General features: G+C 40.1%; 1 protein-coding gene across 4 annotated transcripts in view; it reads right to left on the bottom strand.

Moving 5' to 3' along the window:
- prkar2b (protein kinase, cAMP-dependent, regulatory, type II, beta) overlaps positions 1 to 14,483 on the bottom strand; it is a 123,951-nt gene extending 109,468 nt beyond the window's left edge. Inside the window, exons 1-2 of one of the 4 annotated variants that reach the window (XM_043713670.2) lie at positions 14,177 to 14,483; positions 13,182 to 13,474 (exon numbers count right to left, since the gene is read on the bottom strand). In XM_043713670.2, coding sequence (XP_043569605.2) covers positions 13,182 to 13,446 — 265 coding nt within the window. In that variant the 5' untranslated portion in view covers positions 13,447 to 13,474; positions 14,177 to 14,483. Of the gene's footprint in view, positions 1 to 13,181; positions 13,667 to 13,726; positions 13,872 to 14,176 lie in introns of those variants that run through there. The other 3 variants (XM_043713668.2, XM_087999550.1, XM_087999552.1) reach the window with 3 other exon arrangements.
- Positions 14,484 to 15,376: the final 893 nt, after the last annotated feature.

Raw genomic sequence — 15,376 nt, forward strand, 5'->3', positions numbered from 1 at the left:
TAGTACAGTATTTGAACTTGTACATAAGCTCCTTCAATCACTTAGCATAAATTCTGGCTTTAACATAATTTTAATGGGAATCAAAAAGTCACTTCTACTAAAGTTGCGATCTTCTAGACAGTGACAAATATGAAAGTTACTTACTCTATTAGAAAGCACTCATATGAAAGCTAAAGATGAGGGACTCTGGCTATATGTCACCAAATGAGCAAGAGATAAAACAAATGTACTTGAATTTGATTTTAAAATTAAAATAACAGTCTTTTGTGTGGCAGAATTAATTGCCCAGATCATTTTGCAGAATCTGAAATGACCTGAAGGTAGAAAACAGTGAAAGTAATTGATACAGGGAAGAGTCATAGAGATGTACAGCACAGAAACAGACCCTTCGGTCATACCTGTCCATGCCGACCAGATAACCCAGCGCAATCTAATCCCACCTGCCAGTACCCAGCCCATATCCCATTCAAACCTTTCCTATTCATACACCCATCCAGATGCCTTTTAAAAGTTGCAAATGTACTATCCTCCACCACTTCCTCTGGCAGCTCATTCCATACACCTACCACGGTGTGTGAAAAAGTTGCCCCTTAGGTTTAGGGCGAGAGGGGAAAGATATTAAAGAGACCTATGCCCTCTAGTTCTGGACCCCCCGACCCGAGGGAAAAGATTTTGTCTATATATCCTATCCATGCTCCTCAATTTTGTAAACCTCTAAGAGGTCACCCCTCAGCCTCCAACGCTCCAGGGAAAACAGCCCCAGCCTGTTCAGCCTCTCCCTATAGCTCAAATCCTCCAAACCTGGTAACATCCTTGTAAATATTTTCTGAACCCTTTCAAGTTTCACAACATCTTTCTGATAGGAAGGAGACCAGAATTGCACGCAATGTTCCACCAGTGGCCTAACCAATATCCTGTACAGCAACAACATGACCTCCCAATTCCTCTACTCAATACTCGGACCAATAAAGGAAAGCATACCAAAAGCCTTCTTCACTACCCTATCTACCTGCGACTCCACTTTCAAGGAGCTATGAACCTGCACTTCAAGGTCTCTGTTCAGCAACGCTCCCTAGGACCTTATCATTAAGTGTATAAGCCCTGCTAAGATTTACTTGCCCAAAATGTAGCACCTCACAATTATCTCAACTAAACCCCATCTGCCACTTCTCAGCCCATTGGCCCATCTGATCAAGATCCTGTTCTAAGCGGAGGCAACCTTCTTCGTTGTCCACTACACCTGCAATTTTGGGGTCATCTGCAAACTTACTAACTATACCTCTTATGCTCGCATCCAAATCATTTGTATAAATGAAGAAAAGTAGTGGACCCAGCACCGATCCTTGTGGCACTCCACTGGTCACCCTCCACCACCACCCTCTGGTCTTCTACCTTTGAGCCAGTTCTGTATCCAAATGGCTAGTTCTCCCTGTATTCCATGAGATCTAACCTTGCTAATCAGTCTCCCATGGGGAACCTTGTCGAACGCCTTACTGAAGTCCATATAGATCACATCTACCACTCTGCCCTCATCAAGCCTCTTTGTTAACTTCCTCAAAAAACTCAATCAAGTTTGTGAGACATGATTTCCCACGCACAAAGCCATGTTGACTATCCCCAATCAGTCCTTGCCTTTCCAAATACATCCTGTCCCTCAGGATTCCCTCCAACAACTTGCCCACCACCGACGTCAAGCTCACTGGTCTATAGTTCCCTGGCTTGTACTTACCGCCCTTCTTAAAGAGTGGCACCACGTTAGCCAGCCTCCAGTCTTCCGGCACCTCACCTGTGACTATCGATGATACAAATATCTCAGCAAGAGGCCCAGCAATCACTTCCCTAGCCTCCCACAGAGTTCTACAGTACACCTGATCAGGTCCTGGGGATTTATCCACTTTTATGTGTTTCAAGACATCCTGCACTTCCTCCTCTGTAATATGGTCATTTATCAAGAGGTCACCATCTTATTTCCCTACATTCTATATCTTCCATGTCCTTTTCCACATTAAATACTAATACTCATTTAGTATCTCCCCCATTATCTGAGGTTCCACACAAAGCCCACCTTGCTGATCTTTGATGGGCCCTCGTCTCTCCATAGTTACCCTTTTGTCCTTAACGTATTTATAACAACCCTTTGGATTCTCCTTAACCCTATTTGCCAAAGCTATCTCATGTCCTCTTTTTGCCCTCCTGATTTCCCTCTTAAATATAATCCTACTTACAGCCTTAAGCATAGATTGAGGAATAGGAACTTCAAAAAGAAATCAAGTCCATCCTTAAAATGGACAAAAACAATTTGAAACAAAATCATTCAAAAAATAAGTAAAGTTTTAAAGCCACTGGGTGAAATGTCAGAGCTTTATTTACCCTGAAGTTCCAATCCATTTGAAGTCTTGCAATTACTTGGGCTAAGTTATAACCAAAGTAGAATTAGCTTGAAAAGTACTCTTGTCAGCATCTGTGCTGTCTAAATGCCAACTTAAATGCCAAGCCCAGAAGGAATTCTCAGCTTCAGCCTTTTGTAGCTCGGCAGGTAGGCTTGAGGCACTCAGTCTGCTTTCAGGTCACAAGGTGAAAGATGGATGGCCATATGCCTGCGATATAAACTTCTTCTAAAAAAAAATTTACATTTCATGAAGTCTTAAAACATCTCAGCCCGAGTCAGTTACTATTAGATGATTTTAATATACTGCCAAGCAAAACAATATACTTGGGAATTCTGTAATGCTGATTTTAGTACTGGCCAAGTGACAGATAATGTTTCCCACTACAGAAACATCAAAAGGGAAACTATTCTCTTTCGTACTTTGGGTTTAACATCCTTTTATGGAAATCTTCAAACTCTTGGTGGTTGCTATAATTTACCACTTGTATATGCAGAGTTTCCAACAGATATAAAAATGTCAAGACATGTCAAAAACAACATTTCTCACAAAACTAAATTTGCTCCCTCAACTAACGTGCAGAGTGCTATATGCTTGAGACTTCATTGGACTGGCTTCACTAGCCCAACCTTCTACAAACTACAGTGACAAGTGGTTGACAACAGAGCTCAGCGAATCAACAAGTCCTCACCACATTCCCATACTGAAGTGAAAGCTGGACTGTATCTGGTACTCATAACAATTCCCCTAATGCTATTAGCAAACCCTCCATTGTATACTCCAGGTTCAAATGGGAAAACACAAAACAAAAGGAGTCTCACCAGCTGTTAGATTAGATGGACCAAACGTTCTGCAAAAATTAACTGCGATGGATATTGCACCCAGATGGGTGAAAAGCATCACCCCCATCAGTTCCTCTTTTCTCAACCAGAGTTTCTTGGAAAGACAAATAAAACACTGGAAAGATACTATGAAGCACTACTTGAAAGACAGCAGCACTGGCATTAATGACCTTTAAGGAGGTTGCTGCCAGCCATTCAAATAGCAATGATTTGTCCATTGAATTGCATTATGCTTCAAGTCTAAATGCCAAAATGAGGGGGTAGAGCGCAGAAAAGGTTATACAGACCAGAAACCACCAGCTTGTGCAAATCCTGTCCCATGTGCCGAAGATCTGTGGATCAAGAACCAACTTGTTCAGTCTCGAATGAAGACCCATGGCAGAAAATCACTGCCATGAGTAGACTTCATCTTCCAACTCAAGGACAATTGGAGAATAAAACTCATGGACCAAAATAAAAAACTTTTAGTCCATTTGGTATTTTAACTTGCAAAGTATACAGTCATAGCAGTAACATGAAGACCATTTAAACATAATGACATCTTTACAAAATTCCATTCCCTTGAGCAAAATACAGCCAGTCTCACAAAACATTTTTGTAGCTGTACCAAATGACATGAGCAAAATGCACTTATAAATCAAACAACAAATTTAAAATGGAATAAATATGATAAACAGATAACTGAATTGGATGGCGCAAACTAGGATTAATTAGGGACTTAAACAACAAATGTATGGATGCTGTACAGGAGAGAAATTGTAACCTCTGTTTTCATCACACAAGGATTTCCAGTTATCTGTCATGGCTTGGACAGCATAAATTGGTTGACTTCACTCTTGTGGTTAATCTATCCTCCCAATCCATCAATGAGTTTTCACTGTGGCATGTGCTCTCATCCACAGGATAATCTGTGCAAAACAAACTCTGAGTCACATCCTTGTTTAAACTACAATTTCCCAAGTTGACGTTGGGGTTGGTTACTTGTACTACTGTATTGAACATTGATAGTCAGGTCATTAACCCCGCTCTGATAGCATTATCTGACTTGAAGGGAAAAAGATGAAAACTTTTGTTTGCAATTTATTACCAACACATTTTCTTTCATAGCACAAGTATTTAAATTACTGCTGTAAACATACAGCTTCTGCTTAGCCTAAATAATTTAATTTATCACTCATATGTTCATGAAAACAAACAGTTGTAACATATAATTTAACAGCATGAGATCTCATCAAGCCACATTTGTAGCCTTAGCATCTACGTTAATGAAGCGTCACTTGCTACCATTTTCACTCTGGATATAAGCATCAAAGACATTTCCCCAACAACTTCAGAGACACCACTAATTAATATTAAATTGTGAATCATAAACATGAATAATTTGACACTGAATTACACATAAACGAAATACAAAATAACCAAATTTGTTGACAACATCCCATGCATCCAGACCACCAAAAAACAAAAAGGTGTCGGAAATAAAAAGATATTTAGGAATTTAGAAACAATTTGGTGTCACATTAAAAATAAAGTTTACATGTATCCCTCATTAATCCAGATGGAATTTTCAAAGCTGTTTCCCCTTAATTTATCTCGTCACTCTTATCTTTGGCCACCTTCACCAACTCATTCATACCTTGTTTCGCGACTCCTTACTGTTCCCACCCTAAAGTAGAAATAAGCCATTCAGCTCTTGGAGTCCATTCTGCCATTCAACGAGACCATGGCCGATTGGATAATCTGCAACACACTTTCCTGCCTTTTCCCTCAAAATCATTGGATTACCTTATGGATCATAAATATCAATCTCAATTTTGAATAGGCTTAACAGCCAGTCTCAATATCCCCTAATAAAGAGCCCCACAGATCTATTACTCTCAAAGAAATTCCTCCTCCCAGTCTTAAATGGATGCCCCCTTACTCAGGCATTTTGTTACAGGAGATTAAATGTAGTGTAATCTCAGCATAGTGACTCTTAGATAGTGTTTCTGCTTTGGGTGCCAGCAATTAACTGCACTCAACATAGGTGGGTACATTGAATGTTTAAATTTTCATTAAAACAAAAAAAAAACCAACTTTCATATTCAGAAAGATGATATTCCACTAACCAGCACAACTGGGAAGTGTATCAACAGGTCATTATAATGGATAGAAATAAGTGCAGAGTGCCTCTGGATATATTTAAAAGAATGGTAAGACTGAAATTTTATTCATTCACCTGAAAATGAATTTATCGACAGTTTTTTTTCCTCAATGTTCCCCAGAGAGAAAGCTAATTTTAATGAAAAGAGTCACTAAGAAAGGACATGATCTACCATTAAAATGTTTCATTGCTGTGCAGTAAATTAGCAAATTAATCTTCAATATGATTAAAAAAACCTGCTCGTCAGAGTTCCTTTAAAACTTTAGAAGCTTTACATGACCAATTGTCAGGACATCCGTCTCTAAAATAATAACATCCATATGCAGATTTTACATTGAGTAGCAATTCTGAAGGCTATATATCCATGAAATGTAGTGCGACCTGATTAAGGCAGAATGGACGTTTAGAAAATGAATAATTTGAACAGCCTCTGAACCAATGCAGTTGGCAGAAATTTTGTAGGGTTGACTTCCGGAAAGGGCCAGTTTTCTGGGTAATGCCCGATTCAGTTGAATCAAGCCAGTCTAAAAACTCACAGAAAACACCAGTGCAATTGGTTTTGAAAATTACTTGCATTTAAAATTCCATAGTCTTGTGTTGGTTCAACCAGTTTTGCCCAAATTGGGCTGATGCAATGAGTAGAAACTCGCAGAGACTCAACCAGCATCCAAGTACAATAAGGGGTCTTGTGGTACCTATCTCTCGGCCAGGAGGTTCAAATTCAGCCTGCTGCTGAGATGTGTAATAATATCTCTTGACAGGCTGACCAGAAAATATCTACAAGTATGATAATGGAGGCTCTTTGTGGTAGGTACAGTGGTCGCGGCCCTGGCCCTCTCTTAGGGTAGAAGATCTGGGTTTAAGTTCCTCCTGCCCCAGTGGTGTGTAATAATACATCAGAACAGATTGGTTGGAGAAATATCTACAAGTACAGTTCATCCTATAGGGACCCAGGAATTGCAAAGACATCTTTCTCTTTCCTACACACATACACAAAAATCTTCACACAATCAATAACAGAATGCCTTGGAACAACTACCTGTACCGCAAGTCATTAATTGTTCTATGAACAAAGACCTCATTACTGGATGGAGTAATACATTTCCTTGCAAGACAATAATATTACAGAATATTATAGATGCTTCTATGCATAACACAAGTTTAAATGCAGTTGAACATTTGTAAACATTTTGACATTAACTGACTGACACAGTATCTATTTGTCATACTAAGTATAATACGCATTGGCATATCAAATGTAGGTCAGAATAAGCATCAGTGTAATGCATGCCATGTTGCCCTTGGCATGCTGAGGCTCTAGTGATCAGTTGCAAACTGTTTATAAAAGGATATATTCTGGTTCAGTTATATTTTGTTCAGCTTTATGTATTGTATAGTTAGATCACACACACACACACAGAAAATGCAGAAATGTAATCACAATCACAAATAATGTTTCTAATGCATTGAAGTTAAGCTCTCAACAATAGTAAAAATGTTTGAACAAAATATTCTAGAAATCAACATTCTATGACTCCAATGTTTATGCAGCTACTTCCTCAAAAATGTTTGGATACAGGGCATCAGGTCCTGTCAACTTGTTTGCCTTTAGTTCCATTGGTTTTTCAAATATATCTCACGATAGAGACTGTTACAAGAATTTCCCTCTTATCTGTTGTCTTGGGGGTGTTTATAGCATCCTCCTCGGAGGACAGATGCAAAATATTGCTTTAAAATTATCTGCCCTATCCCTATCATTAACTTCTCAGTCACATCCTCCAAGGGTCTGACATTTACATCAGCTATTCTCATTCCTTTTATATGCCCACAGACACTTGCTGGATTTTTTTTCATATTTCTTTCTAATTAACTGCTACAATCAACTTTCTTCCTCTTAGCTTTTCAAGACCTTCCACTGGTCCCTGTAAATTCCCGACTGTCTGGGTTACCATTGGTTTTCAATGCTTCGTACAACTAATTTTTGATTGGATATTCACCTTGAACGCCTCCATTACCACAGGCAACTCATCCTTCTCATCAAGTTCTCCTTTTTGACAGGAGGAAGATTTGTTAAATCTTTCTGAAATATGTGCTGAAATGTCGACCAATACTCATCCACTCAATTACCCCTTAATATTTTTTACAGCCCATTTTAGACAGCTTCTTCCTCTGCCACATGCTTGTTTAAAAGATAAGGACACAAAAGATGAGACACAAGTTGCCCTTCCTCAAACTGAATTTTAACTTCTACCAAATTGTGATCTCCACCCTGTAAAGGATCCTCAACGACAAGATCTCTTAATAAAATCTACTTCAGTACACAGGACTAGATATAAAATAGCCCATTCGCATGTTGTTTCAGCCATCTATTGCACATAGAAACAACCCTTGATGTACACTAATTCATTGTCCATGTTACCCTTATCAATTAGATTTAATCTGATTATTATGCAGATTAAAATCAGCTGCAAACCAAATGTAGTGCCATTCTTACATGCCTCTATTATTTCCAGAATCAACTTTGCCTGACAGTGAGGCAACTCTTCAGGGGCCTAATAGTCACATGCATTGAGTATAGAAATTGAGATGTCTTGTTGCAGCTATACAGAACATTAGTCTGGCCACTTTTGGAATACTGCAATCAATTCTGGTCTCTGATGTTAAACTGTGAAAGGGTTCAGAAACAATGTACAAGGATGTTGCCAGGGTTGAGCTACAGAAAGAGGCTGAATGGGCTGGGCTAGATTTCCTAGAACGTCACAGGCTGAGGGATGATGTTATAGAGGGCATGGATAGGGTAAATAGGCAAGGGGTTTTCCCAGGGTAGGGGAGTCCAACACTAGAGGGAAAAGGTTTAGGGTGAGGGAGAAAAGATTTAAAAAGGGACTTAAGAGGCAACTTTTTCATGCAGAGGCTGGGGTGTGTGGAGTCTACACTCTGGAGGCAGGAAACAGGTTTCCGCTGACGGGTGAGTGCCAAACCAGAGGACACAGCTTAAAAATACAGGGTAGACCATTTAGGACAGAGATGAGGAGAAACTTCTTCACCCATAGTGTGGTGGCTGTGTGGAATGCTCTGCCCCAGAGGGCAGTGGAGGCCCAGTCTCTGGATTCATTTAAGAGTTGGATAGTGGAATCAAGGGTTATGGAGATAAGGTAGGAACAGGATACTGATTAAGGATGATCAGCCATGATCATATTGAATGGTGGTGCAGGCTCGAAGGACAGAATGGCCTACTCCTGCACCTATTGTCTATGGATTGAGCTGCCAGAGGAAGTGGAGGAGGCTGGTACAATTACAACATCTAAAAAGGCATCTGGATGAGTACATAAATAAAGGGTTTAGAGGGATATAGGACAAATGTTGGCAAATGGGGCTAGATTGATTTAGGACATCGGGTCAGCATGGACAAGTTGGACCAAAGGGTCTGTTTCCCTGCTGTACAACTCTAACGCACCTATGACTTTGTTCCCTTCCTTTCCACCCAACTCATTCCAGAAAAGGATCAATTTTCTGAATAGTTAACAACATTGACTAATCTTAATAAATTGTTGCATGTCAGAAAGCAGAATATTCAATCAAAAATACAGGCAATCTTATGGATGTCATGAAAATCATGCAGGTAGATTGAATAGTAGAGATCTTTGCTATGAGAAGTTCTCAAATGTTCCAATTAAAATTGAGCCCACAATTAACATCAGTTCGAAGTTTCACTGGTGATTTATATTGCTCTAATTGCAATATATTGCTACATTTTCTTGTATTTAAAAAAACTAGTTACATTTCAAAAGCAGGTCATTGGCTATCAAGTACTGGAATGCACTATGTAAATACAATATATAGAAAAATAGTGTATGTAAGCAAATTGCTGTTTGCCTATTTCAAAAAAGGCCTTTACTTTCATATACATTGTTTCGGGGTAGTTGTAAATGCTGTGCATGATTGGATACAATGGGAAACTTATAACTGTTTACTGAATCCAGTGTTAGCATGGTCCAGTCTCCACAGAAATGTAGCAAATGTCAGCTTAATATGAAGAAAGAGTTTAGGAGTGCATGCAAGGAGTAGTGCCAAGCAAACTCCAAGAGGAGGCCCCAACCTGGTGAAGTTACAACACTGGACTATGCCAAACAGCAGAAGAGGTAGCAAAATCAATGGATCAAATCAAAGCTCTGTAGTCTTCTCACATTTAGTACTGAATGTTGGTGGACCATTATTCCCACTTCTGACCTCATGGAAGGAAGTTCATTGATGGAGCAGAAGATACTTGGGCCTAGCTGAGTATCGTGACGAATTCCTGTAACAATATGTTGGGACTGAAATGATTGACCGCTGACAAATGTGACCATTTTCCTTTGTGCTCGGTATGACTCCAACCAGTAGAGGGCTCCCCCTCTCCAATTCCACTGGCTCCAGTTTTTCCAGACGTCCTTGATGCCACATTCAGTCCAATGCTGCATTCATGTCACAACTTCAGTACTTTTAAACAAGATATATTCTTTCTACATGGGGTGCAGGTCTTCCTGGCTAGGCTAGATTTGCTATCCATATCCAATGACCTTGAACACAGTTGCTTGCTAGGCCACTTTAGAGGATGGTTAAAAAGTCAACCACTTTGCTTTCAACCTGGAGTCACACATGGGACAAACTGGAAAAGGATGGCAGATTTCATTCCCTAAAGGCATTAGCAAATTAGACAGGGTTTTAAACGCTGGTTACGATGATCACTACAGTACTTAAATGAGTTTTATATTCCAGCTTTATTAATTGATGCAAGTTTCATCAACTGCTGATTTATCTATTGCTTTAGTCTTGAGCTCTGGATTAACGTAACCATTATGCCACTGTCTGCCCCCAATTCACATACGGGAGGAACTCCCACTGTAGCCTTCATAATGAGTGAACAACATTCGGCTCTGGATTAGTCAGTTGTTGCATTCCAACCCTCTGATGAAGTAACAGTGCTTCCAAATAAACCTATTTGACTATAACCTAGTGTTGTGATTTTTAATTTTGTTCCATTCAGACAGTGCTGAAACTCCATTGATTTTGGCCCATATCAACTAACTCACCAAAAATTTAAAGAAAGTAGAAATCAGGCAATAATCAGAAGGCTATAGATCAATTTTGGAAAAATAAAAGATGATCCAACAAAAAAAAATTTATAGGAAACTAAGAGATGAATTCCAGAGTTTTGAAAATACTGGGAAAGACAGGCTGAAGAACAGAAGTAAAATAAAGTTAGAAAATTATTACAAGAATTAGACAATGTTGTTATGACAAGTGATTTGCAAAGACATAATACACAGTGATTACTGGTACCATAGCAAAAGTTCCACTTTTGTATTTCATTACTGCAATTGATTTTCTTTTAATATGGTTCACATTTACGTTTGTTTTCATTCCAAAATAAAAACAGGTAGGCAGACAAGTCAGGTTTTCCTAGTGGCAGAATAACAGGTTGACATCAGCTATTATATACTGGAACCAAAAGGAGAACAGCTTGAATGAAAAGTCCAAAAATTTGTGCTAAAATAAGCAGATGGCAAAATAACATTTGGAATTACAGCAGTGTAACATGTGGCAATGGCTGATCTGATCAGTGAACTTCGAGGACATCTGTCTTGTCATTTTTAATCAGGCTCAGCCACATATCCAAAAACAGCATTAAAATTAGACCAGCAATGTGCATCCAATACTCCACTGATCCAAGATATGATATAATTAGCAACTGATAATGCCCCAATACCACCTTTGCTTCATTATCCTGCTTAAAATTGACCTCTTTGATCATCTTTCTTATAGCTCCTCCATCTCAGTTCCACCTGCCAATATGCTCCTATGAAGTGCCTTTGAATGTTTCTGCATTGTATGTATTAAATAAACATTATATCTGCACTAATTTTGAGTCAACTTTGCAAATTAAATTCCTCTGACCAAATAGAATATGCAAACATGCTACATAAATGTAAACATGCCATTACATCCTCCAGAGACACTGGAACTTTAACACTGGCAGAAGACCAGTCAGTGAGAAAAAAAAAATTAAGAATGGTTAGAATAAAAATGGAATGTATAATGGAAAGGTTACAAATTCTACCTTTATTCATTAATTTGAATGAAACAACAGAGTATTGATTCCCTACCATTTAAAAACAGCACTTGGTTTCAACTCTTCTCATAAAATACTATAGGAGTTTTAGCTGATCTATTTTGTCATATTGCTTGCTTCCAATTACACAAAACTAATTGGAACATTTACTGCATATAAAATTAGGTAAAAACAATAACTGCAGATGCTGGAAACCAGATTCTGGATCAGTGGTGCTGGAAGAGCACAGCAATTCAGGCAGCATCCAACGAGCATATAAAATTGTTCAAGGTTAAAATAGTTTGTCACTTCTTGCTAAATTCTAACTTCCAGTTACTTATCAAGAGTTCCCATGATTACTGATAAAATTTCCTGTGCATAAAACTTAACTCATTAGTGAGCATACTTCCTGAACTTCTGGATCTGTTAAATTCAAGACATTTAATCCTTAAATTCATTACTAGAGATTTTGTTGCCTCTGCAATTTCTCCAATCCATAAATGAGAAATTTTGGGCACACTAAAAGATGACACTACGTAGAAGTTTATACTTCCCCCCCCCCCCCCCCCCTCGAGTCATTGCATGATACACATTATGAAAACAAGCAATACCAGCTGATACATATCTGCAGAGAAGCTGTTTCTACATAACAGTGACAGGAAGATGGAGTGATATAACTTGGATTCTCCTCGAAACTTGGGAGCTGAATTATGGGCAGAGCAGCAGAAAAAAAGAGCAATAAAGTAAATGGTACCAAAGACAGCGAGGTACGGACTTTGAGGTATCGACTTTGAGGTATCAAATGACGTATACAGTAATGGTTTATGTTAAATCAAAAAGGCTAATAGCTCTGTTCAATGAGGAGATGCACATTGATCTCTGCATGAAGTGAACTTTTCACTTTACAGTTACAGCATTTCAATAAATAGTTTATTAGCCTTCTTTCACAGCTTGTCCCTCACATTTCCCAAATTAGGGATTCAATTTTTTTTAATATAGCAAATATATCACAAACCATTACCCACCAGAGCAATCTGGCAACTTCACCATTCACAGCACAGTCTATTTTCAATAAGTTGTACACTTATCAACACTGTCCCCAACTTACCCAACACTGAAAACATCTTCAAAAATGTTCAAACAGCAAGAGGACCCGAACCATCACTTTTCATGTTCAACACAATGTGTTTTTAACACTGAAATTAAAAACAAGTATGCCAGGCCAAAATTTTAATCTTGCAAATGAAGATTAAAATAGTGTCCTATGGTACCCTGGGCCCCAATTACCGAGGCTGCCCTTAGATAAAACAAATGGTGTGGAATTTAAACAGCCACGGGCCATTCGGCCCGGCTGATCAATGTCAGCCCCAAACTCCGCCCACTCGTAACTCCACTGAACATTTGCTATGCAGAAAACAGTAATTCGGACCATCGTTTATGTTAGAGGGGGTTAGGAATGGGAGGGACCTTGTGTCCACAAGCTGGCCTCAATGTTTTAGACCTTACAGCTGAGGGATAAAGAAAGAGTGACTATTGTGCCTCCCATTATCCGCCTTGCCTTGGGCGGGGGGGGGGGTGAAAAATCCCCTTCTCACCCCTAAAGCCCTCTCGCACAGTTCAGAGCAAATAAAAAGAAAACACTGCAAGGAATAAGTTCGAAAACACTGACGAAAAGAAACCAAAAAAAAAGTTTAGAATGAAAATCTACACAACCGTACCTTCAAACTCCTCGTCCTCGTCATCCTCGGAGTCGGTCTGCATCGGCTCATCGGCGAAGTTCACCGCCTTAGCGGCTCGGAAAGCGCCATCGCCGCCGCCGCCGCCGCCGCTCTTCTCATGGGCGAACGGCAGCTCCTGGCTCGCCTGCAGCTTGCTGAAGTACTGCACGGCGAACTCAACCAGATCGGCCGGCTGCTTCCTCAGCACCTCCACTGTGAAGCTCTGCAGCAAGTCCGTCAACCCAGCCGGGATTTTAATGCTCATTCCTATGCTGCGATGCACAGGGAGTCAGCTAACACAGCAAAAAAAAAAATTCAAAAGAAAAGTCTGTATAGCGATAGAAAGCAATAGTAACTTTTTGCTGAACACTCTCAAATGGTGACTGCATGTGAGGAACTGAGTTGACCCTGATGTATTGCTTGGGGGATACCGCCTGACTGAATTAAAGTGTCATTATCTATTCCCCTACCCCCCTCCCTCTGGCTATGCCTTACCAGTTTTCAATGGCAAAATGCTAATTCGCAGCATCTTTCACAAGACTCACCGACTCCCAGCTACACGTGATGCCAGAAACCATGGAAACCAGCAAAGGCCTGGAATTTACGTCGGTAAAGCTAAAGAATGACAGCTCAGAAAGGACAAAATTTCTGCTTAAAGCGGCAGTTACACTGTCCGCCTGCTTGCAGGCTCCCGCAGTGCTGACCAGGGTCAGATAGCGCAGCCGCGGGCAATGTTTCAGCAGTAAACAACAAAAATCTGCTACTGTACAACTGCAACAATAATCCCAACTGCACCGCCTCATGAATCAAGACATTTGATTTAAAATCGGGAGTTTTTAAATCTTTCAAAACGGTTGCTTTAAAAATCTTACTAACTGGTTAATCTCTATCAGAACACCATATATTAGAACGATGCGTCTGAAAATACTTGGCTTTTGTAAATATTAAATTTCTGCCTGTTATCCGAGCACATCTGAAAAACAACCTGCTCTCACCAATGCAGGAGCCACTCAGTCCAATGCAGCTCTGTCCAATTCATTTCCCCCTTTTCATGTTCACTCACAGGATGCGGGTATTGCTGACGAGACCAGCATTTATTGCCCATCCCTCGTTACCCAGAAGGTTGTTCAGAGTCAATCACGTTGCTGTGGGTTTGGAACCACATATAAGTCAGATGAGGTAAGGATGGCAGTTTCAGTCCCTAAAGAAATTTCGTGAATCAGAGGGGTATTCCCAACAATCATTTCTTGATCATCATGAATGAGTTTTTTGCTTCTGTCTTTACGAAAGAAAAGGACCTTGTAGTGAATGAAACCATCGAGGAGCAGGTAAGCATGCTGGAACTGATAGAGATTGAGGAAGCTGATGTGCTGAAAATTTTGACAAACATTAAGATTGACAAGTCGCCAGGGCCAGACCAGATTTGTCCTCAGCTGCTTTGGGAAGCGGGAAATGTGATTGCTTCGCCGCTTGCGAAGATCTTTGCATCCTTGCTCTCCACCGGAGTCGTACCTGAGGACTGGAGGGAGGCAAATGTAATTCCTCTCTTTGAGAAAGGAAATAGGGAAATCCCCGGCAATTACAGACCAGTAAGTCTCACATCTGTTGTCTGCAAGGTGTTAGAAAGGATTCTGAGGGATAGGATTTATGACCATCTGGAAGAGCATGGCTTGATTAAATGCAATCAACACAGCTTTATGAGGGGCAGGTCATGAGTTCTTTGAGGATGTTACTAGACAAGTTGATGAGGGTCGAGCAGTGGATGTGGTGTATATGGACCTCAGCAAGGCATTTGATAAGGTTCCCCATGGTAGGCTCGTTCAGAAGGTCAGGAGGAATGGGATACAGGGAAAGTTAGCTGGCTGGATACAGAATTGGCTGGTCGACAGAAGACAGCGAGTGGTAGTGGAAGGAAAGTATTCTGCCTGGAAGTCAGTGGTGAGTGGTGTTCCACAGGGCTCTGTTCTTGGGCCTCTACTCTTTGTAATTTTTATTAATAACTTGGATGAGGAGATTGAAGGATGGGTTAGCAAGTTTGCAGATGACACAAAGGTTGGAGGTGCCATTGGCAGTATAGAGGACTGTTGTAGGCTGCAGCGTGACATTGATAGGATGCAGAGATGGGCTGAGAGGTGGCATATGGAGTTCAACCTGGATAAATGTGAAATGATGCATTTTGGAATGTCGAACTTGAA

The sequence above is a fragment of the Chiloscyllium plagiosum genome, unplaced genomic scaffold (genome assembly GCF_037043375.1).
Source record: "Chiloscyllium plagiosum isolate Xiang-an unplaced genomic scaffold, Cpla_swu_hap1 HiC_scaffold_23, whole genome shotgun sequence".
Classification (NCBI taxonomy): Eukaryota; Metazoa; Chordata; class Chondrichthyes; order Orectolobiformes; family Hemiscylliidae; genus Chiloscyllium; species Chiloscyllium plagiosum.